The following is a 26960-nucleotide window of genomic DNA, read 5'->3' on the forward strand; positions in this document are numbered from 1 at the left end:
ATGGTTTCCAGCTGCATTTTTTTAAATTTGAATCCAGCTAATCTCATAAAGAAAACTCCGAGAGCTCATTCTTTGAAATAAAGAGATGATTAGGAAATGAAAATTTTCCCAAAATCAGGATATTACAATGAGTAAGCACTGAGGATGTCTGAAGAAGAGAGGGGGCTGAGAGACTTCAGCATGTACCTCTCACTCTCTCCCACGCCATGTCCCTAGTCATCTACTCGTCTCCAGGATGCTTCCCTCTGTAGGATCAACCAACACAAGTACAAAATGCAACATTTTTAAAATGAACTTCTTTGATCCCTATGAAATATTTCCTTTTACTTATTTTTTGGCCAACAGTGAAACAATTATTTTTTCAGTCTTTTTCTTCATGCTGAAATCTTTGAGATATTAGTTAACTCATGGCCTGCTGATGCATTATGAAGTCTTTGGATCTGCTTCATAGAGTCGCTCTATTTTAGCAGCACAATCCAGTTCAGGTTCTTATCACCTTGTGGCCTGATGGCTTCAGTGACCTCTTGGCTGTACCCTTGATGGACCAGCCTATTCCTTCCTCTGCCTGTACTCCCATTGCCACAGCAACACCCCTCAAAGACTTTTTTCTTGCCATGTTCTTCGTGCCTTTGGCAAAGAACCTACTCTGCCTTTCTTTTGTCCATTCTACCCAATCCAAATATCTCTACCCAGCCTCCAGCTCTTTGCTCACTCTGGCTCCCACATTTCAAGAGACTTCTCCATATTTTTTTCAATTCCAGCTAACCACTGTGGTGTACTCATCACTCCACTTCCTAGCATCCTCCCCATTCTCCCAATAATCCACTTCACCCATTGCATGTTGTTCTCCCTCCCTCTGTTCTCAACTCTCGTTTCAGAACCCTTATTGAACAGTCTCCCTAGGTCCCCTCTAACCTCAGAGGTACTGCTACTGCTGTACCTCCATTCTGATATGTACGTTGCTTTGCAATTAACCCCAAGGATTTTTGTAATGTAGGTTTTCTTTTAGATCATTTACTACTGAAGACCAGCGGCAGCGGAGAATTTTCCATTTCCTTTGTTCATGCTTCACTTGGGGCCCAGCCCAGAGTACAACGCTGATAAAATGCCCAGCATAAAATGGGTGCTCATGACATGTTATTCACTGATTACAAAAAGGTTGTGGGGTCCCCCCCGAAGACACCCAGAGGGGAAGAAGCAGTTGGGATCCCCTAAGTGAAGCATAGTTTAGGGAGCTCTAATGAGACCCAATTAGAAACCCTCCTCCTGTTTGCCTAATGGTAAAGCTGGTATGTGAAAAAAAATCAGGCGAACTGTGGCTTTTTGAACGGTGGCACGTTTCTCTTCTGCTGTGAATGCTCGCCTGGTTTGCATTACGATTTCCTTCCTTGCTGGAAAACTACACAGACTTTCTCCCTTTCTCTGGAAGAAGTGGGACCTGTTGGAAATGTGAGGCTCCAGGATTCAAATGCAGTGGGCTTGGCTGTGGCGCTCTGTAGTGCATTTCTTGACAAGTCCTGAAAAGACTATTGAATTCTGGCCTGTGCTTTTCTCTGCAGTATTTGGATGGGTTTCAGCTGCAGTGTTTGGCTGGATAGAGTAATCGAAATAGATTTTTTTTTTTCTTCCTCAGCAATCTTAGGTTACAATTTCATCTTTGACCGTGAAAACGGAATATTTTTCTACCACGCAAGTACTTTTGAGTGCACTAGAATCATGGCTCTCTTACAAGCAAACAACCTGTCTTTTGAAATTACATGCAAACAGGTGAAAATATAAGCTGGTAGTGCTATCCTCAGAGGAACACTGGGCAGGCATTTGGGGAGTTTGCTAGAGGATACCAAGTTACATTCATCTCTTTTTTTGTTGTTTTCTTAATTAAATGCAGGCATTTTGGAGGGACTTTTACTTAGTAGGAAAAATGTTTTCCTCTTTTTTTCATAGATTAAAGCACTATCTGTAGGCATCGCTGCAGTGTCACTAGCTCTGTGCATGTGTGGTGGGCGGGGGGGTTGATGTTATGTAAGAGACTACCGTTCTCTGTGCTCTTCAAAGGGCGGCTGGCCTTTGAATCTGCTCCGTATCTAGAATTCCAGCTTTAATTATCAGATTAGCCTGCATTTCCCCCCTTGTGATTAAGGAGGAGAGAAGCTGAAGTGTGTTTATTATTCTGCAAAATACTTGACATAGTAGCATCCCAAATGTTTTAATTTTGTTCTGGAAATGAGAGCTGGTGAAATTATAGACTTCTTCAAGCCAAGGGAAGGAAATGAATAAATCAAGGGAACAGAGTCACTGAGTGACAAGACAAAAATGGCTAAACAACACTGGAATTGTGCCTTTCAGGGTCCCTGCAAGTCATGAACAAAACGAGAAAGATTATGGAACATGGGGGGGCCACTTTCACCAACGCCTTTGTGACCACGCCCATGTGCTGCCCCTCCCGGTCCTCCATGCTCACTGGGAAGTATGTGCACAACCACAATGTCTACACCAACAACGAGAACTGCTCTTCACCCTCGTGGCAGGCGATGCACGAACCTCGGACTTTTGCTGTGTATCTCAACAACACTGGCTACAGAACAGGTAAAGGGTGAACTTTCTGACCCGTGACCCTCTGATAAACGTCTTAGACACAGGAAAATGCAGTGCCCGGTGAAATACATGAAGATCCAATAAGTTCCTAAATGGAAGTATTTAAGCTGTTCTCTTCTGTATCATATCCTTCCCTTCCCTCACTTTTTCACTCTGAAGGATATACCAATGAGAGGCCCCTTAGAGAGATGACAGAATGATTCTCAGTGGACATGTTCTGAAAATGTTGTACTCATCAGTACAGCCAGCAATTGGAATTTTCCAGGAGAACCTACAATAGATGATTTTTCTTCCCATTTGCCTGCTTACCTCAACCTCCCGAATCTCAGGGCATCATGGCACAGCCTGAGGCTTGTTTTAGATGTTGGTAAATTTCTGTTGATTGTTCCTCGGGGTCTGGCACACAGTAGATGATCGCAATCATTTAGTGAATGAATAAATCATTGAATGAATAAATCAATGATGTGTACCTTATTGATGCATTTATTTATTCATTCATAATTTAGTAAGATTTGGAGTTTCTTTAGCTTAAGTTGTGGTCATTTTTAGGTTTCGGATGTTCACCTCCACCTTCCAAGAAAGGGAGGCAATTGCTATACCTGCTATCATTGTTTAACCTACATTGGGCAAGAGGAAGGTTTGGGTTAGTTGGTCTTTTGAAAATTGGGGACCGCTTTCAAGAGAGGTCATAAGCATCATGCCAGTCTTTCTAAGAAAGAAGCAAGGCTTTTTCTAGTAAGGCTGCCTGCCCCCACCCTCACCCAAGCCTTTATTCTTCCAACATTTAGATGCTTTCAGCATTTCTTCATGAAAGGAAGTAAGAATGATTCTAGAAGAGCTACAATGCAAAATAGGTTTTTCAGAACCACCTATCATTAAAGCTCAGTGGAAATGATTTTACAAATTCTCTATCCCAAAGATTTAAAAATAAAGGATTTCAGATAAATGTTTTCTGTTAAATCTCTTCAAAAAGTGAAATTAATTTTTCCCACTGATCTCAGGAAACATGTGGCCATTGGCTCCTCTGCAGAGCACCCCGTGGGCACTTAATACTTTTTATTTGTGGATGAAACTATTCATTGTGAATATGACAGCATTGCCATTCGCAGGCATTTCAAGATAGCCGCTCACAGAGGAAGCTCCTCCCAGGAATCTCAGGGGCGTCTGCTTGTGCTGAGGAAAGAAACTAGGTTACTCTGAGGCCCTTACCCTGTTTCTCACATAAGTGATTTAAATTTATAGCACCTTTCATCCGAGAGCTCTGAAGCAATTTGCAAATGCATCAAGCATCCCTGTAGGGTTTTGTAGACAGCAAATGTACTTGGCTCTGTTTTATAACTGAAGTGGGGATTTCAAAAATTGTGTGACCAGCTCAGAAGCAAAATCAGCAATGGTCCCCTGATGCCTAATGGTTCCTGATTTGAACCACCCAATTTTGTCTTGTTCCTGGAAAGCATTGTGTGAGATCAGGCTCCTTTTAACTCCCAGGCTCCCTATAATTTTTTCCCAGCAGCATACATGCAGCTTGGAGGGTTGGGACTCACCATATCCAGAGCAATATGGACAATGTCTGTGATAAGTAGAGATGCAGGGTGAGTCAGAGCATCCTGTAGGGCTGAGAGCAGCCAATGAGGGTTTGCTAATTTGTTTCAGGACTAAACCAAGAAAGGGGGAAAACATGATAAGTTCTGGAGGCATGGTATACAGCAATGTGACTATAGTTGACAATATTGTACATGTACTTGTTTCAATCATGCTCTGCTGTATCCACCCTAAAATGGGTTGTAAGAACTTGAATGAAGCTCAGAGATAATTTCATTCAATTCCCTTAGACCCATAAGATTAAGTTGACTCGCTGAAGTGATACATTTGATGTTCTAATGGGAAGACCAGACGTCAGGACCTTGGTCCTTGGGGCTCTCTCCAGTGTGCGACTCTAACTCATGGGTTCGGTCCAGGATGAAATTGCACATCATAAGGCTTTGCCCATGACAAGCGTCTGACCTTTTGTTCAGCCCAGCAGGCCTGCTTCATTCAGGGAGAGGAGATATGTTCTTGGAAACTAAGACAGGTTCTGAAGCCAGCCTTCTCCCTGGTGGTCCAGACACTTAGGTAATAGTGGAATTTATAGTGAGTCATCCTGCAAAATTAAAGGCATTTTTTCAAGGGTAACAAGGACTCATCCAGATACTTAGTGTGGAAAACAAATATTGATGTGCCCATTAGTAAATCAGAAAAATTATAAATGGAAGACTAAAATGGCAGTGATAGGATCTACATAGTTTAAATTTATCTTTGATGGCAGCATATTGAAGTGTCTGAGACAATTAGGAAGCAAAGATGTCTTTGTGACAATAATTATTGATCTAACCAGGGACAGTGACACATTTGAAAATAAACAAATAAGCATATCAAGATGACAGGCACCTTAGGAAATTAAGAGAACTGGTGAGTAGGTACTAAATCAGCATAATTATTCATCAGCCACTAGACTAGTCAGAAAAGAGCCAGCATATAAAGATTTTATTGTTGTCTTAATAATGAATATATTATTTGGAACATTTAGCTGAGAACCGAAGAAAAATAATGAAGGAAACTGAAATATGTATTAGACATACATATCCATTGAGAGAAAAGCACAAAGCAGCAATTAGATTTATGAAGAACAGCTCAGAGAAGACAAATTACTAAGAGGTTTATTTTGGGAAGAATCCAGAATACATGGATTTAAATGAATCAAATTGATCCAATATTATATTTACTGTTGTATGACATGATTTTTCTTTTTCAGAACTGAGGCTTATTTTTGGACTGGCTATAGTCTAAATTTTTCTAAACTTACTCATGGAAAATATGAGTCCACAACCGTTTAAATGTTCGAGAAAGGGAAAATACAGTAACATGTCTATTGCATTTTATGTTCTGACAAGTGAACTGGGAATGACATTGGGTTATCGATCATAAAAATGAATATCCTGCCTGACTCTATGCTCAAAATTTTTTTAGCTTGCATTTCTTGTGAGGGGATAGCCTTGCATGCGAAACCTGGCCTCGTTTGAAGGTAAAGGGGATAAGCCAGGTTTCAGAGGTAGCATCAAGTGTTAGCAAAAACCCTGAACGAAGACTGAGGCCACCTGGAGTCACGTCCTAGCTCATTCGGCCTTTCATTTGTTTTTGAGAACTTTTAGAGAGACCACTTTTCCAACCGATAAAATGTAGAGATTGGACTAGAAGGATTCCGAAGTTTTCTTTCCTGTCCAAAATTATACTGTCATTTTATAATGGCCACTGCCGTTATTATATTGATTCACTTAAAAATTGTAGTGTTCAAATTATAATCCGAACACATGCTACCTGAAATCACATGTGAATTAAATTTTAGTTTTGCTAATTCTACATATCACTGAAGTATAAAGGGCAATATTTAACAGAGATCTGCAGTACAACTTTTTGTAGAATATTCTTTTGTAACAAAACAATTTATACAATTTAGTCAACTTTTCTAGTTTTATGTCTTTTTTATATTATAAAATTTATTTATGTTACTTATGGCAAGTATATTTATTCTCTAATATAGGATTTTATAAAGGTAGCGTTCACTTAAAGTAAGACAAACTAATATTCTTTTTATGAGTACATAACAGAAGACGTAGCATTCCACAGTATGCTATTTACTGAGCATTCTTAGAGCTTCACTAGACACTGGGCTGAGAAGAAATATAAAATAAGATCCCTGTCTTCATTAGACTTACAATCTAATTGGGGAAACCAGATGGGTTGACATACGAAGAAATCATAATTTTTACTTTGTTTAAAATGATGTGTATTACTAGTTACAACCGGTGAAATCCTGTGACCCAAATCTATCAGTTACATAGAATAAAAAAGCTTAGTTAGCATATCATTTTTTATATTGAATAAGATTTAACTTTTTCACAGCATCAGAAATCTTTTGTGTAGTTACTATTGCTGATTTAAAATAAATACCTTTGCCCTGGCCGGTGTAACTCAGTGGTTAGAGCGTTGGCCTGCACATCAAAGGGTCAGAGGTTCAATTCTGGGCATGTACCTTGGTTCCAGGTTCAATCCCCAGCCCCAGTTGGGGTGTGTGTGGGAAGCAGCCAATCGATGTGTCTCTCTCACATCTTTTCTCTCTCTTTCTCTCTCTCTCCCCCTTCCTCCTTCCCTTTTTTAAAAAATATATATTTTTATTGATTTCAGAGAGGAAGGGAGAAGGGCAAGAGATATAGAAACAACCATGATGAGAGAGAATCATGGATCAGCTTCCTCCTGCATGCCCACTACTGGGGATCGAACCTGCAACTCAGGCATGTGCTCTTGACCAGGAATCGAACCCTTCAGTCCTCAGGCCGATGCTCTATGCACTGAGCCAAACCAGCTGGGGCCTCCTTCCCTTTTAGTCTCTCTAAAAAACCAATAGAAAAAATATCCTTGGGTGAGGATTAATAACAACAACAATAGTAATAATAATAAAATTAAATACCTTTGCTTTAAATAGCTCAAGGAAACTTTCCTCTGTATTATGGCACAAATAGTCCTGGACAGAGTAGCATGGCCTAAAGTAAAAAATAATTATAACAAGTCTTTGTGATCTTTCTCCTGGCACCACCACCACCACCTTCTTAAACAGCTGTGAAGGGACGTGTTCAGTGGCCTCCCAGAGACAATGATACGAAAGGGCGGGTCGGTGGCCTGTTGGTGATATATTCAGATAGCACAGCAGTAAGTGAAGTTGAACGCCAGCACCAAAGGGGAGAAAAACTTCAAACTCCACATACTATAATGGCAATATGGGCAAGCAAATGAAATTCACCTAAGGGATAGAGGAAGAGATTTAATACATCTGGAGGGAAATCATTAGAAGGCCAGATAATCAATGGCAGAGTGTTGCCAGGGGTGATTACACATGAGTCTCAACGTCAGGAGGCAACAAAAAAGGCCAGAGTCACTCGATGCTGCCAACACGCTTTGTGAGGCACGAGGTCCCGGTCCTTCTTGGAACAAGTGTGATGGGCGAGGGCACATCTGGAAAACTGAGTACATTCTTTACACTCCATTAACACAAAGACACCGAAAACCTGGAGGGAGTTCTGACGTGAATGACAAGCACAGTGAAGGGACTTGTAGAAATAGTTTATAGGAAGAGGATGAAAGGGCAGCGAATAGCCATGGCAATGGGTAGAAAACAGTACAAAATAGTCTTTCGAGGGAAACAATTGAAGGAAGGGCTTGGCATGGCTGCCCTGGGAGGAAAAAACAAAAAATAAAAGTAAGAGGAACAGGAACACTTCTATAACGAATCGAGCAGGGGAAAAGGAGCCAAATGGGAGAGCATGTGTTGCCACAAAATCAATCAGCTCGGAAAAGAAAATATTGAAAACCTCTCAGGAAATGTTTTCAGACGCACAAGTGCAGAAATCTGGGATGAGAGCTCCTTGCACCACAGAATGGTCAATTATTTACAATCAGAACACAGAGTTGAAAGGACAGAGATGATAGTGATGCTAATAACAATAGCGGCAGTAGCAGCACTTAAAAAGCTCTTGTTATGTGCTGGCCACTGTGTTGGGCACTTGATATTTGCATTAACTCATTTAATCCTGGCCAGAACGCTACCGCTGTTATTATTATCTTCATGGTTTTAGGAAGGGGAATCAGAGGTAGAGTTAAGTAACTTGCCGGTAGACACATAGCGAAGCAAATAGCAAGCCAGGATTGGAACCCAAGCAGGCTGGCTCCAGGGCTTGTATCCCAAACCATTACGCTCTTTTACTTCTTTGAAAACCAAAGGAGAGGAGAATGGAATAAACCTCCAGGGATGAGGCGCAGGCCAGAGGAAAGAGCTGGGCCTGAGGTTATTAAGTGGAAGATTCTGGAAACAGCCCCCTTCTGGAGTGACGTTGTTGGGCTGTGGTGCTGGTCGGCTGCCTGTGACTCCAAGTCATGTTGCTCTCGTCGGAAAAGGAAACTCATCTTGTGGTTCTGTGTGAAAAGATGGTTAGTCTCTGAAGACAAGAACCCGTCATTAGGAGAATTCCTACTACACGGTCAGCTGGGAGGAAATCCTGAGTCAGACCTGACGTGAGAGCCTCTGACACTTTGTCCTACCCCCAGGAGCTGCTCCTCGGCCCTGGCAGAATCCTCAGGCTGTGGGCGTTTGGCTAAGGGAAGCTTGATCCATTCACTCACTCACAGATTCAACAGATAAACATTCACTCTACCAATAAGTAGACATTGCCTTGTTCCTCAGACTGAAGTCAACTCTTAAAAAAAAAATCAGTCTGAGAAACGTCAACTTCAGCAACTCTGGAGCTCTATTGTATGAAAATATTTAGACCAAATCAGGGTTAAAATTATAATCCAAGTGAAAACACAAAATGTAACAAGTCTGGAACCTGTGGAATCCCCAAAATGCATGAAGATCCATAAACCCCAGTTCAAGAAACAAAACTTATGGAGCCCCTATACTATGGGCAAAGATGGAGAGGGGGTACAGAGATGAGGCCAAGGTAATGCTTGTCCTCAAAAACCTTACAGTCTAAGAAGGGTTAGGCTCACATATGAACTTGACTACCACTAGGAAGAAAGAGAGGATGTCGTTAGAGCCACAGACACAAATTGCTACGGGATTGGGGCAAAGACCAGGAGTGAAATGGCATGTGCTCTGGCCTTGATAGAGGGAGGGAGATGAAGACAGTAGCACAGGAGAGGTAGAGAGATGCAAACTAGAGCTGCAGAGATGGACATGAGCCAAGAAGAGCAGGTGGACTTGGAGAGAGAGTGACTTTGTGCAGACCCAAGGAAGGCTGAGGCTAGCACTCTATCAAATTAAACTGGATCCTGCAGGTGACAAGGGTTCATCTAGACTGTGAGAATAGGGTGATGTGACCAAAGCTGGTCTTCAGGAAGGCGGTACTGAGAGTGGGAAGACCCTGGAGCCTGGCAAGCAAAGCTGGCCAGGAGACTGGGCATCTGTGGGGGGGATCACGTAATCAGAGAAGGAGGCAAGGTTCGAGAGCCATCACCCAGGTGGAACCTACAGGCGGTGGCGACTGCCGGGCGAGGGGCAGGTGCAATCAGGGAAGGCTCTGGGTTGCCAAGCATGTTACCCAGCAGGGCGATTATACCACTCAGAGAATTAAAGGATAGCGGAGAAGTACATTTGGAAGGGAAAATGATTAATTCCATTTGGATGACTGCGTTAAAGGGCAAGTAAAACATTCAGATGGAGATAAACTACAGGTATTTGCAGATCAAAGATGAGAGCAAGGTAAATAGCTATCCCTTAAAGACACGGAAATGACGTACAGTGGATAAGGTGATGATGGAGAAATATGTGCTTTAAGACAATATCAGGGAAGTGCCTGGATTCTAGAGTCTGTTTTCATCCCAAGCCAGTCATCCGGGAACCACCTATTTTCATTGTAAAACCTGCCTAATGAAGCCAGGAAATGGCTTTGACCTAGAAGGCAGAGGACATGCTCTCTCCCTAAATTAAAGAGGGAGGCCTTTTAAAGATCAGAAAAATTAAAACATGCATGCATGTGTATATGTATGTGTTGATATAAGTGTGTGTGTACACATACACTTCACTACACACATATGTATTCCCATATATCCTATATAATAAAAGGCTAATATGCAAATTGTCCCCTCAACCGGGAGTTCAACCAGGGGGTGGGGCTGGCCCAACAACAGCCCACGGCCCCTCTCCTTGGCCAGCCCGGCCCCTGATTGGCCCAGATCGGGGTGGGCCAGCTGGACCCCACTCATGCACGAATTCGTGCACCAGGCCTCTAGTTCATATAGAAAATAAAATGCCTCTAGTCCTTCATACTTGAGGGGAAGGCTGTGTATGTGTCTAGTCAGGTAATCAGACTCTTAGGTTTACTCTGAATAGTGCTTATTTATACCTGTTTTCCTGGTGGGATTAAAATAGTTACAAGTGGCACCCTCTTTCTCTTAAAAGTATGCCAACAATACACTTCTGATCATTAAAAAGGGTGTCTGGCTTCAAGATCGAACCCATTTAGTTCCTGAAACCCCAACCTACCTAGCCCCCTACCATCATCATCTTTGGCAGAGGACCATGTTCATGGCTTGCTTCTCTGAAGGACCAGTAAGCTGTGTGGCAGAGGCCTTTTGTGGATGTGACATGTGGAAGTTACATGTGCAGTCCTTCCAGTGGCCTTCTCCATGAGAACGGAGAATTCATGGTGCAAGTACTTTAATCATACTACCTATCATTCTATGAAAATTAGTCATCTATGTAGCATCTCTATGTTGCCAGAATTTTTTATTTTTGTTTTGAAGAGATAGACATTCACATTTGTAAAATGCACATAATGTAAACACAGATGACACAAAATACATGACACATGAAAACCCTGACCACATCCCATAAAAACAAAGTGTACCTCAGACCTTTGGTTTAGAAGATTTGTACTCTCTGGATATGTAAAAAGAAGGACACGCTTTTCAGTAGTGTTTCTATAATTCACAACCCTCCAACAGTAAGTTAAAAAAACGTAATTTAATACAAGGACTGAACTTTCACCTCTCCAATATGTGTGTGCCCAGGGGTAGTTTCCCAGGTCTCACACTGGCTGCTTCTCTGGTTGTTACGTTCTGCTGGTATCCCAGTGAAACCACAAGAGCTGCACCCAGAGTACCATGATCATTATGAGGTTTTATTGAATTATAATCCATGTACTTGGGGGCTACTTTTATTTACTCAAAAGGAAAATGTGTGTATGTATGTCACTTTGCCAAAGGATTGGGGTATTACACTAACGTTATTTTGACATCCACTGTTACCTGGGTTAACTTTTCTTCTACCATCTCTTTTTCAAGCCATCGTTTTATACTTTTGCATTTATACATTTATTTATGATTAATCATTTCACATGAGAAGATAATCCTTTTTTTCCCCCCATTGCAGCCTTTTTTGGAAAATACCTCAATGAATATAATGGCAGCTACATCCCTCCTGGGTGGCGAGAATGGCTTGGATTAATCAAGAATTCTCGTTTCTATAATTACACTGTTTGTCGCAACGGCATCAAAGAAAAGCACGGATTTGATTATGCAAAGGTAATTTTCAGGCACTTTTACACGGCATCAATTTACTTTGTGCATAATGGAGAACAGCCATTTTCAGCAAATTAACCTATCCGCAAGATTGGCTTGCTATGTTCTCAGAATGTTAGAATGAAAAATTTTAAGGTAATTTTAAACTCCGGGCAAGAAAAGACTCTCAAGGAACACTGACTTTATGTAGTGATTTTGTCCCCTCATTAGAACACAAGGCAATCAGCCTTTGATGAAAGGATCATCAGGACAATCACAGATGCCTCCACTCCGTCTTGTGATAATTTTTGGTTTCCCTCCCACACCCGGAGGACTTGTCCACATAATCAAATGTTCATCTTGCACTGTTTGCTGTTCACTGAGATGAAAGTCAATTTTGTCTTCAGATTTAGCTGTAAAAATAAGAGCAAACAAGTGGAATAATCAGAGGTTGGGGACCCACACTCCTCCCTTGGACTCCTGTCTGACCAACCTTAGCTATGAGACCAGGACGCCTGCCCCGGGGCAGCTCGAGTCCGCAAGTGTCTCTAACGCTGTCAATCCTAGGATTTCCAAGTCAGTTCGTAGAAATTGGAATTGGCATGCCCCACGGTCCCCTGACAAATGGATCCTAGATTAGACTTTAAAATTCCCCAGGGTTCTGTGACTGCCAATGTACATACGACAATTTTCAGGTCACAGGAGTGAAGGGGAAACATATCTTTGAATGTAGCCTGCGCATGAGCCTAAAATAGCCTCTTCCTTCTGGCCATCCTCACCTCTTCCTCATTTACCTAAAAGAAGCCTCGTATCTGCTCTATGTAGCACAGATCACTACCCAAGAGCCACTGGTGGACATGAGGAGGGAACTTGATTTAATTTGGGCACATGGCTGCCTTGATGCTTGGCCTGAGTTAAGCACAAGGAACTTGGTGGGAGATAAGGTGTAAGTGTCCTCTTTCATACCCTTCAGAAAACAATGAGTGCAAATGAAGTCACAAACATCCCTAATAAGTCTCCAGACTCATCAAAGTTGAGAGCTAGCTGGTAGGGACCTCGGAGGCAGATCCGAGCCGCATCCTGCAACTCCCACGGATTGCCACCGCCATCATTTTTTTTATCTGTGGGGATGCTTTTCACGATCCTTGTTCAAGCGATTAACCTCTCTTTCCCTGTTGTCCTAAGGACAGCGATGTAATCAAGATTCCCTCCGAAGACTAAATCAGCGTAACTTGCCCATTACCACAGCTGATTAAGTGTCAAAGACAACTGTGTCCAAAAAGAATATAATTTTTTTTAGCGGGGAAAGGAATGAAACAGACACTCCCATAGAAAAAGGTGATAGCCTGTGGGCTTGTCCTAACAATGGCATGTGACACAGATTTCGTCCCTTGGGCGCTGCTTTTGCAGCTGTTCTGGTCCTTAAATCTACATGTGATTCGTCAGGCCTGGACGCCCCTGCCACTGTGAACCTTGCCCATACGCTTTCTGACGTTTCTGCTGGAACTCTAGGCCCCTGACACACACTTAGAGGGGCAGGTGGTTTAATTTAAGTTTTCATCTTTCCTTTCCTTTTCATTCCCTTCTAGACTTGCATCAGCCCCTGGGACTGGGGGTTAAGTCATTTTATTAATGTCAGGCCCTAATCCCAGCAGCTGTATCATTTTAGCTGTGCAATTAACAGAGGATAATCTGCAGGAAATCAACTGCTTCCCATATTTAGTGTTTCAAGTACATTAATTAATAAAATGCTACAGCTTTTCCTGTGCACCCAGATTTCGGCCAAGGTTTCCTTTAGCAATTATTGTATAATTCCTACAGGTGAATTTTTAATTTAAAAGAAAAGATCTTTTGCGTGTGTGTGTGTGTGTGTGTGTGTGTGTGTGTGTTCTGGAACTGTGAATGTGTAGTGGGTGTTGGTGTTTCCTGCCCTTGAAGTAATTAAATTTTTGTCAATGGATTACGTCAATGAAATCTGAGAATGAAATATGTATCCGGTGTTTTATGTGCTCTAGCATTTGGGTTGCCAGATCTGATCATTATCTTGGGCAAACAGGACTTGACTTTTTTCATGCCTAATTGCTAAGTTGTGCATTACTCAGAGTACATTTTACCACGCTGGTGACCCTAGAAAGTCCCTGGCAACTGACGTGTTGCCTTGGAAAGCCCAGTGCCCCTTCCCAATTTAGACCTTCCCTCGCGATTCAGTGAGTTGCTTCTGAGGAAAGCAGTATTCAAATGTGATCTGATGAATGTCACCTTTTGTAATTTCTGTTTTGTGTCAAATGTATGTTTCAGGACTACTTCACAGACTTAATCACTAACGAGAGCATTAATTACTTCAAAATGTCTAAGAGAATGTATCCCCATAGGCCCATTATGATGGTGATCAGCCACGCTGCGCCCCACGGCCCCGAGGACTCGGCCCCACAGTTTTCAAAACTGTACCCCAATGCTTCCCAACACATGTGAGTAATACCATCGGCTCTGGGACCTGCTGAACATGGGCCTCTGCTTTGCTCCCCACCCTGCTTCTCTCCTCACCCCATTTCCTTCCACACGACAGGAACATCAGCTTGGAACAGGCTTGCAACCAAGGGCCTCGGCTAGATCGTCTGATTAGGAATCCCATTTCTAACATTTGTAAATTGCTAAAAGGAAAGCAAAGAAGCCCACAGGGCGAATGAGGCGATTCTTCTCAAACGTTCTCTTCAGTTATCTTAATATTCATGAGTCTCGTCTAGTAATGAGGATGTCAAACTGTTTGCTTTCCATAGCAGCAGAGTAGTGACCTGGTCTGGTTGCAGAAACACGGTTCGTTTTCTAGGAGAAAACTTGTGAAACAGCGTTGCTGCAGGCGTGCAATTAGGGTTGCGCCAGAAAGCAGCAGGAGGGGTCTTGCCCAAGAGGTCAGCCCAGGTCACGGCTTTAAAATAACCTGCTGCTTCTTTTTGAGAGGACGGGCTGTGCAGAGAGCAGAAAGCTGTGTTATGCCCAGAGTGCTCAGTAGCCAAGGGTGGAAACGTCTGGGTGCTTCGGCAGCAGAGAACATGATTTTGGTGTTGACTCTGTGGACATGTTTGCTTCCTACCTGTTGTAATAATATGCAGTCTTCCCCACAGAGCCTTTGGCTCAGGGTTTGCTGCAAGTTTGGCCCTCAAGGAGGCTGGGAACAGGAATTGATATATGTTTATCATAAAGCTCAAAAATTGATTCTTAATCTGTTAGTACTTAAATACCATCCCTTTTTATCCACACTGATGTTCTAGCCACAGACAAAAAAAAAAACAAAAAAAACAAAACATAGATTGTGCAGTTAACCTGTGGGGGTTTGGGGTGCTGAGCACTGTGCAAAAGAAAATCCGTGTATAAGTTTTGACTCCCCCAAAACCTAACCACAGTGTCTCTTGCTATATGCAGGGGATTGGTTCTAGGACACCCTCCCCCACTGTGGATACCAAAATCTGCTCAAGTCCCTTATATAAAATGGGGTAGAACAATGCATACAGTTGCCTCTCCATATCCACGGATTCCCAACCACGGATTTGAAAATACTGTTTTCGATCCACATTTGGTTGAATACATGATGCAAAGTGCAGGGATACAGAAGACCAACTGTGCATCTATTGCATAAGTGAGCCAGTGCAGTGTTGTTCAAGGGCCAACTGTACTTCCTTGTGTAAAGAGAGGAGTAACTACTAAAGGCACTCTAGTTCAGCGGCCGCCAACCGGTGGTCCATGGACATCTGTGGTCCGTGAGGTCCGAAAGGTTGGCAACCGCTGTTCTAGTCGCTGTCATTACACACACAGGACATTCTTATGCGCTTATTTTGTCTCTGATTATAGCTAATAGACTGACAACTCCTGGTCAGCAGGATATAAATTGTTTCTATGTAGCAAGTGGTTTAGAAAGGAGAGAGGTCAGAGCTGACTGAGGACAGGAACTAACAATAAATATGGAGCCCGGGTGGGTAAACTACTGAACACGCCCGGACACTTGGAGGGCAGAAGTGTTTTAATGCACTAAATATTGTCAACAAATAAAGAGGCGTGCCCCATACCTGGCAGGCATGACTCCGTGGTTGAGGATTGACCTATGAACCAGGAGGTCACAGTTCAATTCATGCTCAAGGCACATGCCCAGATTGCAGGCTCGATCCCCAGTGGGGGTGGGGGTTGGGGGCATGTAGGAAGCCGCCAATCAATGATTCTCACATCATTGATGTTCCTCTCTCCCTTCCTCTCTGAAATCAATAAAAATCTATTTTTTAAAAAGAGGGGTGCCCCAGCCCCTGGGGAGCCACTGTGTTTTGGAACTGACGGACATGCACACCGCTGCAGATTTTCCCTACCTAGAACCGTGGCGCCAGATTCAGGAGTGAAGCCCACCAGTGGCGAGCGCCTCTCCATTATAAAGTTAGGACCCAGCTGGTGCAGTGAAGGAAAACGGACTTTTCGAGGTTCTTCCTGCGCTGGGACCCACTTTCCCTTTCCTTTTGAGTCAGAAGTCTTCAGATGTGGTGGCTTCCTTTGTTGTATTAGCAGATTCCCAGCCTAAGGTGACTTTCTACACCTATAAATCTTACCTATGTTTCCTCAGATTTGAGAAGGGGTTGGCTGGCAAAGGGTTTTGTGGCTCCCTAGGGTCCCCGCCTTTGAAGCTCCAGGTCGAGCCTACAGAAAAGTCAGCCACAGGGCAACAGGTCTGTCTGGCCGCTCAGGAGAAGTCAGCAGTGTTCTCAGGGCCCGATGATAGCTAAAAAAGCATCTCTGATTCCAACAACTGAGAACTCTGTTTAGTTCCACTAATATTTATGAGGGCCACTGTGATACTCTGCTGCACAGCAAATGGACGTGAGGAAGGTACAGTTGTTAACACTGGAGAACCAATGAGCCCAAACAGGGACTGGCACACAGGGGCCAAATCCAGCTTGCCAATAGTTTGTATTAATAAAGTTTTATTGAAGCACAGCCACATCCATTTATTTAGGTACTGTCTATGGCTGCTTTCACAATACAACAGCAGAGTTGAGTAGTTGTGGCCGGTTCTGGGTGGCCTGGAGTGCCTAAAATAGTACCTACTATCTGGTCCTTTACAGAATAAGTTTGCCCCAGATCCCTGCTCTAGGCAACTATCCAATTAGCCACACCACCAGTGGGACCAGAAGTGGTAAGACCTCAGCAGGCATAGAGGGGGACTATGGAAATTTGGAGGAGGGTGTGTTCACATCTTTTGGGGGAATCAGGAAAAATGCGTGGACCAGGAGGCATTCAAAGTGGGCTTCAAATGATGGGTAAAATTCCTGCAGCCGATTCTACAGAGTGGGTTGATGATTTCAGGAAGAGAATGGGGTTCGAACAGGTGGTCACCACAGGAGGTGATCTCAGATGTGGCTTAGGAAGTGGAGAATGGGATGCAAGGAAAGCAAGGCGGGGGGGGGGGGAGATAAAGCTAGAAAGGGAATGAGCAGAATATTGAGGTCGAGTGAATTTGTACATAACTGTAAGCAGACAGTCACTGGGGGTTATTTAGTAGGGTAACGGCATAATATCTGACTCGGCCATTTTTACATGGAAATAGTGTCAGTTATTCTTTAGTTCAGATGAACACCTGGAAGCCTTATGAGTGAGTTCATAAAGTGAAATCCACACATGGCAGAGGGAAAAGTGTTCAGGTCTTAAAGGCACGCAAGCGTGGGTCCCCATCGCAGCTGTCCTCACTGAGTCGGGGGCAATTTCTTTTTCTATCTTTTTCTTTTTTTAATTGATTTTTTGAGAGAGAGGAAGGCAGAGTGATGGAGAGAGAGAAACATTGATGTGAGAGCGTAATATCCATTGGCTGCCTCCCAATGCCCCCCCGCCCCCACTAGTGATTGAGCCCGAAACCCAGGCATGTTCCCTGACAAGGAATCAAACTGGCAACCCTTTAGTGCACAGATGTCACTCATCCAGCTGAGCCACACGGGCCAGGGCAGGTATAATTTCTTTAACCTCTCATCTGCAAAATGGAGATAATATTAGCACCTTGACATGATGTCATGCATGAAAATCAAGAGAAGCAGCATAGCTAAAGTCCCCAGAGAGGGCCTGGGGTATAGATGTCACTTCATTGATGTTAATTCTTGTTGATTCTTTCTATTAAGATGAACCGTATAACACTGTTCTTTCTTTTTCTTTTTGTTTTATTCTTTATTGATTAAAGTGTTGCATAGTTTCCTCCCCCCTCCCCCATTGACCTCTCCCCAGCCACTCCCACCCCACAGCACATTCCCTCACCCCCCTAGTGTCTGTCCATTGGTTATGCTTATATGCATGCATACAACCAAAGGGCTTGTATGCATGCATCTAAACACCACTCTTTCTTGTTTTATGTCTGACCTACGAAAAGTGCAATTTCATTTGGTTCAACTTAATGCTTAGGGGAAGCAGCTAGAGAAATGACGGGTTGATACTTGCCCATTGTGACATGACAAATCTCTTGACACGCTAAGACTCACTTTGGGATGCGCCTCCTGCACCTGGCCATTCTGAAAACACAGACAGGATAAGCACCGAGGTGGCCCGTGTTATCTCTTCCAGGTGCAAAACCAGCGCTACGGGCAAGCGCCAGTTTGGAGCACAGCCTTAGCCGCAGAAAATGGAGATCCGTGTGGTTGGTTGAGTGACTGAGCTTCTATCTGCTGCTAAACTGTGGGCTTTGGTGTCCTTAGTCCCCACAGGCCTTAGGGCCTTGGGTTGCTGGCGTCTTTGTTGCAAAGGTCTGCCGGCTGCCGCTGGGGGAAGGGGCTGGAGAGAGTCAGTGTGCATCTCTTGTTCCTGTGAGTGGCAGCACCGGTTCACAGTTCAGTCCGCAGACAAAGGGAGTGAGACAAATGGAAGACAAGCTGCCATTTGGGGCGCATGGAGCTGCTGAATGGCCGGTGTCCTTAGCACATTAGCAACACATTGGAGCGAAGGGGTGGCAGGAGTGACGTGCGCTGCAGAAAGATGTGGCAGGCCCAGGGACAACAGAGCAATAAGCTGCAGACTCGCCCCCACGGCAGGACCCAAGTAATGCGGCCGCTTTCCTCCAGGTCGCCTTCCTTGGTGGTCAGGCATTATTGAGCCGCCTTTCATCGGCTTTGGGTCCTGGCGCTGTGACCCACTCAGCCCCGAGCGAATGTATCATGTTTGCACGGTGCTTGCCGGTCCCGACAAAGGATGAAGCCAGGCCAACCCTGGCTTGTTGGCTTTACAAACGGAGGCTAGAGGTTATGCCCACCGGCTGAGGATGAGAGCGGGTTCCCGGCCACTCGGGGCAGAGGCACCGTGTAAGCAGACAGTAGCCCAGCCACTCCTGGCCTTCTAGGCATCTGAGGGCGCCGCCCTCAAAACAGCACACAGAGCATCCCTATTGCAAAGCCCTTCACTATGGCTAAGACCCTGCTGTACTTTTCAGTAAGTTACCTGGCCAGTATCCTCCGAGTAGTGCTGTACCTCACTCTGGCTTTGATGTAACTTCTTGCCCCTGGCCTCACTGATGTCAGGATAGGCACCTGTGACAGGGAGACTCCACTGACCAAGCTCCCTCATCACCTTCCTGCCGTTGATGTGCCTATCAACTGAAAATATTTTTGTGCGTGTTTCAGTTCCACATTCTTTCTTCCCATACCTGGGAATGTGTCACTGTGTGTGTGAATGCACAGGTTCAGGCGAAATCTCTAATCTCCGCGGAACCACCGTGTCCGCTAATGTGCGAGAATTGTTCCGAAAGGGGAGCTTTCGGCTGAACACGGTGTGTTAAGTGGGAAACTATCCCTGTGTAAGCCTCCAAAGGTTTTCAAACACCTGTGTGATCTAAAGTTGGAAAAAATGTCTTGCCTTAACAAGAAGTTGTGCGTTCTTACTTTATTTCTTCCACAAATATGTAAAAGGAAATTCTTTCCAAGGCAAGAGAATTTTTAATTCACTATAAAAATTTCTGATTTGGGCTGAACGAGTTGCCCACCTTGTTCTCTCCATCTTTTCTGCTCATCCTGTTCCCTGAAGTCCAAGTGCACAACTCTAGGGGGCAGCATGCACACCAAGTACCATGTAAATGGAGGGATGCAAGGCGGCTCTGTCCTGAGAACAGAACCAGGTGTCTCATCTATGCCTTCCAGTGCCCGGTGTGTATTGGTTAGCAAATAAATAAATGAGTTAACCCCTCCAACTAGCTGACATTAAAACGGTTTTTTTAAATAATCTATAATAATAACAGCAGAAATATGCTAATTAGACCGGACGTCCTTCTGGACGACCTTCCAGACAAAGCTGGGGCTGCGAGAGAATTCTGAGTCTCTGGTGCTGGAGGGAAACCGGTGCCTGCAGCCAGGGGAAGGAAGGCCTACTCTTGCATGAAATTCGTGCATTAGGCCCCTAGTATAAAAATAGTTAAATAATTGGTTTTATGAATTAAAAAAGGACACCTAAAAATAGCATAATTCCATAAATTTTTAGATTTAAAAAAAAAAAGACTTAATTTTTTTTTTAATAAAAAGACCCCAAATGGCTTTGCCCAGGTCACATAGGTAGATTGGGTCAAAGCTGGAGCCAAAACTTGATTCTCTTGGACCCAGGTGATGTTCCCACCAGGCTTGCTCAGTACCCATCAAAGTCACAATTAATATTAGAAGCGGCTCCTATGTGTGCATTGGCACAATTCTAATTGGCGATGGCAACATTGTTAGAAAACTCTTCAAATTAGTTTGGTAATGCAGCTATAATCAAGATCATTTGTTATTATTCTGCATGTGTTCAATTTTACCTAAGAAAAGACATTTGAACTCTTGTGGGGAATATCTCCACAAAGTCAATTAAGTAAGTTCAATTTTAGTGAAAGCTGAGACCGTGTGGCTTGGGAGATTAAGTATAGAGTTTCCAATTTAATGCCTTGAGTGTGTGTCTTCAATCTGTGTAACTGGCTTATTCTGGGAACTGAGACCTATTTTATTTCTCAGGGAATGATGGTCCTGCTACCAATACCCTTTAAGGCTTAGACCACTGGGGGATTTTGTTGTTGGTTGAGACTAAACAAATGGAGAAAACACGTGTCCCACTGTAACACACTAGAAACATCTTCATTTTCACTGGTGACAACAAAGGCCACCAGTGGTCAGAATGAACTGCTGAGTTCCTTGCCTTTCCCCAAGTGTGGATTTAATCTACAGCACATGCGTTTCCTGAAACTGTTTCTTTGCTCGTAAGAATTATTCTCCTAAAATACCCACCCATCAAAAAGAAAGGGGACAGTATTGATTTTCAGAATTCTTATTCCTGTTCCATCGATAAGCAATACTGGAAAGAGAATCAAAGGCCAAAGAGAATTGGCATTGATGTGGAAGGCTGAACTTACCGATGCGGGGGCTACAGGACCTGTGCTCTAACGGGCTGAGCAATAAAGTCCAACGACTAGTGACTAGAGAAAAACAAGATGCAGGCAAACTCACCCGGGAAAGTTAACACTGTCAGGTACTGGAATAGTCTGTTGAGGCTCTAGGTATGTTTTCTGGAGAGTCTGAGGTCTGGAGCACACTGTTCTGGGCAAAACTCGTAGCTGAAGCGTCAACAGAAAGTCTCTCCAACCCAGGCACATGGGCTATAACTCACACGAATGTCGTGGGGTTTTTTTAGAAAAGCAACGGAAACTCAAAAAGGACAAGTTGGTTCTTTGTCCTCTCAATTTTAAAGCCAATAGCCAGCGTTGCCTACCTTCTCGCTGACGCATCCAGGGTGCCGTGCAGGGCCAGACGCTATTCTGTATTTGCAAGGAGAGTAGATGCTCAGCATCTGGTGGGAGGGATCTGAATGGGAAGCAGGTGCTGCTCATGTTTTAAATCAGGATGAAGGCGGAGGATTTCAGGACTTACTTTTCCATAGAAAGAAATGTTTGTACCTGTTCTCCTTTTGATGACTGGGATTTCTAGGTGCTTCTTGGGGGCTGTGGAAGGAGCATCTGCCCCAGCACGTTCTTATGTCCACTTCACTTTCCGGTTTGTAAAATGGGACTGAGATGCCCTGCCTGCCCCTCAGGGTTGCCACAACCATCAAATGAGCTAGACAATGAGCTCTTTCCCAGGCACCTGTAAGTGTGGCTCTGATGTGGTCCCAGGATTTGTTCTTCCAGTCACTGAAATCCCTTTAACCCTCACAAGAACTCTTTGAAGTTGTTATACCCATTATATAGGTGAGGAAACAGAGGCTTAGAGGAAAAAACGTTGCCCACGATCACACACTTATAAGTAACTGAGCAGGGATGAGAATTCGGGTCTGATTTCAAAGCATTCTGGAACAATTGCATAAGTGGTTTTCCACTTTTCCTTAAAACAATTCCCTGCTTCTTTCCCTGGCTTTTGCTCCAGCTGACCGCTCCAGTGGGTTTGAATAATTGTAAGTCAATTCTTAGCTAGGGAAGCAGTCCTTAATTATCGGGAGGTGGTGGTGGGGGGTGGGGGGTGGAGGACAGAAGGCTGCATCTTCCAGGAATTTGGGAGACCCCAGCAGGAGGCAACCACAGGCCTTTGGCAAAAGATCACTTTTCAACAACATTGTCAATTTCAGTGACCCCTGACCTTCCACCTGCAGGTCCCTGAACAGCTGCTGTGTTGTGGGAAGCAGTGGCAGTCTGTCTTCTTTTAAAAGGCAAATGCATACCCCCCCCGCCACCCCCTGCTGAGATCCCACCTGGGATTTCAGCCCCAGAGCTGGGGGTCATCTCCCACATCCAGAAATGAAGCAAAAAAAAAAAAAAAAAAAAAAGGCAGGGAGTACAGCTTTGACAACTGACCTGAACTCTCCCTTTTAATATAAGCCAGGTTTAACATGTGTCATTCTGTAAATCCGGGAGTCCAACTTGAGGCTTGTAATTTGCTGCTCCTCCAAGTGAGGTGGAGCCTTGCCAAGCACATCAAGGTAACCGGGGGAAGATATAATTTGCCCGCTGTGAGCCCGCGTTGCAGTTCCCTATTGTAATTTTTATTTGTGTTGAGGTTTTGCGGTTTTTAAAGAGTCAAGTAGATTTATTTTAAAATTAAGGCGGACCAACATCAAAGGCAGGCAGAGGAGGATCTTTCGGTATTATGGGGAAACCCCGTGTAATCTCCTAGAGCCGTGTTCTTTCTCAGGGTACGTATCAGTAAATGGTTAGGGGCCTTTCACAGCCAGCTTGCTGACCTCAACCTACCCCCACAGGCGAAAATCCCTTTCCGATGGGATTTAGAAGCCCCCTCTCTCCTCCTCAGCCACTTAATCTAATCCTGTTTGTAACTCGGCATGCTGCGTGAAGAATAAGAAACTCCAAGCTGGTGTCCTTTCCTACCGTACAGGCTCCTGAGATACCGGTCCGATTGGGCCAGTGGTTCCCTTTCAGATACTAGGTACCCTTTCAGGCCAAAAAAACGGACCATTTGGATCATGAGTCTTTTACTTGGTAAAGGAGAAGAAAGTTTATGTTGAAAGTTTCTCTTAAAAAGAATAGCAGGTGACACCTGAAGCGCTTGTGGGTTTGTTTATTTGTTGGTTTATTTTTTTGCTTGTTTGTTTTTTTTCATACTACGGGATTTTTTTGCACCCACTTAGTTATATAAAATATATTTGTTTATTGGCTCATGTAGGAAATGCATGTGCTTTCTGTTCTAGGCACTTTAAGTGATAGAGATAGATAGATAAATAGGTAGATGGGGTGTAGATTTGAAGATACAGGCACACAGATCAAGTTGTTCCTCAAAAAAGCTTTTTAAGAGAGGTGCTATTATCCCCATTTACAGGTGAGCAGATTGAGCCACACCAGCTTCTCACACTCTAGAAATGTGTCTCTTTAAAAGGGAGATGAGCCCTAGCTGGTTTGGCTCAATGGGTAGAGCATTGGTCTGCATACTGAAGGGTCCCAGGTTGGATTCCTTTCAAGGGCACATGCCCGGGTTGCAGGCTTGATCCCCAGTAGGGGGCGTGCAGGAGGCAGCCGATCAATGATTCTCTCTCATCATTGGCGTTTCTATCTCTCTCTCCCTTCCTCTCTGAAATCAATGATATATATATTTAAAACAGAGGGAGATGAGCATAAGCTGTACAATGTCTTCTGTGCTCCGTGTTGTACTGGCTTTGAAGTTGTTGCACTTCTGATGTTAACCAGTATCCTTGCAGATCATCAGGCTCATATTTTGTTCTGAGAAGACCAGTGGTGCCAAAACAGATGTTCTGCAAAACCCCTGGCAGAAGAAAATGTACACTAACAGGTGGCATTTGTAGGGCTCAGTGTGCATGGAAATGCCCAGGGCACAACCATGGACTCACAGTGACTGATGGTTTCGCTGGTCTTGTATAGTATGAATAATGCCACGGCGACACCTTCAGTCATTATGACCCACAATCTTTCACTGACAGGATACTCCCAGAACAGACAGAGGTGGGAACCAAATTTTTCAGTCAACATAGGCTGTTGCTTGTTCTGTGAGACTTACTATTTGTTAAGTTGTGGGTCGTATGAAAAGCAACCTTGGAGGTAGGACGTGGCCCTCACTTCACTTTTCGTTCATTTTGTTAGAGGAAGTGGGCTTTGGAATTGAATCCTGGTTCTTCAGCTGCTAACTTGGTTAATCTGAAGAAATCATTTCACTTTGCTAAGCCTTAGATTTCCCAGCTGTAAAATGGGAATGATAAACCTAATTAAGGAGCTAGTGTAAATAAAACAGCACAATACTGGATGCATACCAAGTTTTAATATTAAACTGCTTCTCCATGCTTAATAAAATCTAAGGAGAAGGTTCAAGTACATTAGAGTGTGGTGGAGAGGTCAAATATACACAAATAATAGTGTGAGGATTGCTGTAGCATAGATATGTTCTTTGGGAAGGTGCGGTGAGCGTCTCCTGGTTGAAGGAGTTGGGTAAACTTCAAAGAGAAGGTGACTTATTTTGTGGGTTTTCAGTGGAAAGTACTAGTATGGGATACCACTGGGAATCTCTGCAATAGATTAAATATAGGCTGGAACTAACCTGCCCTGTAGTTAACAAAAATTATACCTTGCATTGCTATTGATTTGTCTATAAAATGAACAGTTTTATTGGTATTTATTGGTAAGCATGTATATTGCAGAATAGGCTTGGTTATAATTCCAGTAAATCCAATTATGTTAAGGGTAGCTATAAACACAAGGTTAGGAATGAGAAAAACTCGTAGAGGCTAGACCAGGGGTGGGTAAAAGTAGGTTAACAATTGTGTGTATGTGAAACACAGCTTATTCTTGTATTATTATTTATTAATTATTATATTATTTCCAGACAAACAGCTGTAAGCCCACTTTTGCCCACCCCATATAATTAATAATCTATAAAACACCCTAGTAAATTCAAGAGGAAAAAATGTGTTGAAATTATGATTCATCATTCCACATATTTGTAACCATATTTAATAGCCTAATTAGCAATAAAATTTTACGAGTTAACATCACCATGGGAACATTACATTCCCTTCTACATTACCAAGTTTTATCTGTAGATTTGTAATGTTACCATAATCATCTAGATGTGTTTCTACAGTGAACCCAAATGAACTTGTACTAATTAGATTTTTAGCTGCCAGTCTTGCTTTTATAAAGTTGAATCCATATACTTTCAGAGGATGTGTGCTATTTGGGGATGGTGAATTCTTCAGATCTTCCTAAATTCACAAAGACACATGGGAGAGAAAAATAATGTAGCAGAGTCTCAGTTATCATTCCTAAATGATAATTTCACAATCTTTAACTTGAGATATTTCTCTAAGAGGCTAAAAAATATATACTAAGACTCCTTTCTGGATATTTTCAGAACTCCTAGTTATAACTATGCACCAAATATGGATAAACACTGGATTATGCAGTACACGGGACCCATGCTGCCCATCCACATGGAATTTACAAACGTTCTACATCGCAAAAGGCTTCAGACTTTGATGTCAGTGGATGACTCTGTGGAAAGGGTAAGCATATGAACTTGCCTGACTTACAGGTTTTTGTCCAACTTCCCATTCTTGTCCGACCTGTTTTGTTATTTTTGTTTGCGTGGTGTTTTTTTCAGGAGAAGTGAAAGAGAAAACTTGCCAGCCCTCCCTTATCTTCTGCTCCCTTCTGTTACCTCTCTAGGCTTGGTTCTTATGGAGCCAATAGCAAAGAGGACATAAAAAGCAAATCGTTATAAATACAGGGCTACACCCACAAATACCTTCAGGAATTAAGCAAATAATGTAAATAACTAAAGCAGGTCCAGCAGAACACAACAGGGAGTGGTGAGGATTCTGATTGAAATTAAGCTCCATCTAAAAAGCAAGGAGCAACTACTCAGCTCCAACTAATTTTGGCATGTAGAGTGTGGATCCAGAAATACAAAAATTGTATTTGAAATTCCATTGATTTTAAAACAACGTAAGCCAAGCAAGACCTGCCTACAGGCTAAATCTAGCTGGATCAGGCTCAGAAACAGCCTGTTTTTAACCCTTGATGAATAGTTGTAAGAGTGATGATATTAACATTTACTTTAACAATTAATTTTTCAAAGTAAAACCTTTAAGTTTGGTGGTGGAGGCTGCTTTGTGTGCTTTTTTCCTTGCAAATAGGTGAACAAAAACATTTACGGAGCATGAGCCAGATTAAAAAATGTTACTTTTCAACTGTATTATTGGACTTTCCTCCTCCAAGATTATAAGCAGCAAGAACATGTAGTTAACATTTGCCTTTGTCGGTCCTACTAAAGCAGTGTTTCTCAACCTTCTGGCCCTTTAAATACAGCTCCTCATGTTGTGACCCAACCATAAAATTATTTTCGTTGCTACTTCGTAACTGTAGTGTTGCTACTGTTGTGAATCGTAATGTAAATACCTGATATGCAGGATGGTCTTAGGCGACCCCCGTGAAAGGGTCGTTCGACCCCCAAACGGGTCTCGACCCACAGGTTGAGAACCGCTGTACTAAAGCACCACTTAGCCTTTTAAAAATAATGGGGAAAAGACCGGGGGGAATCATTGCCATGCTATTGCAGCCTTAGGCCATCACAACTGCTCCTGACTTGTCGCTGGGCTGTGTTGCAGCTGTATAACATGCTGGTGGAAACCGGGGAGCTGGAGAACACGTACATCATCTACACGGCCGACCACGGGTACCACATCGGGCAGTTCGGACTGGTCAAGGGGAAGTCCATGCCATATGACTTTGATATCCGAGTGCCTTTCTTTATTCGTGGGCCAAGTGTAGAACCCGGATCAATGTACGTATTCCTCTGCGTGCG

General features: G+C 43.4%; 1 protein-coding gene across 7 annotated transcripts in view; it reads left to right on the forward strand.

The window, feature by feature from the left end:
* The window catches only part of SULF1 (sulfatase 1), a 158491-nt gene that overhangs the window by 90943 nt on the left and 40588 nt on the right, over positions 1–26960 (forward strand). For 6 of the 7 annotated variants that reach the window (XM_036338471.1, XM_036338473.1, XM_036338474.1 and 3 more), the window contains 5 exons: positions 2347–2586; positions 11558–11709; positions 13984–14153; positions 25509–25659; positions 26764–26939. In XM_036338471.1, the coding sequence (XP_036194364.1) occupies positions 2347–2586; positions 11558–11709; positions 13984–14153; positions 25509–25659; positions 26764–26939 (889 nt within the window). Of the gene's footprint in view, positions 1–2346; positions 2587–11557; positions 11710–13983; positions 14154–25508; positions 25660–26763; positions 26940–26960 lie in introns of those variants that run through there. The other variant, XM_036338469.1, reaches the window with a different exon arrangement.

Source organism: Myotis myotis, unplaced genomic scaffold (genome assembly GCF_014108235.1).
Source record: "Myotis myotis isolate mMyoMyo1 unplaced genomic scaffold, mMyoMyo1.p scaffold_m19_p_16, whole genome shotgun sequence".
Lineage (NCBI taxonomy): Eukaryota > Metazoa > Chordata > Mammalia > Chiroptera > Vespertilionidae > Myotis > Myotis myotis.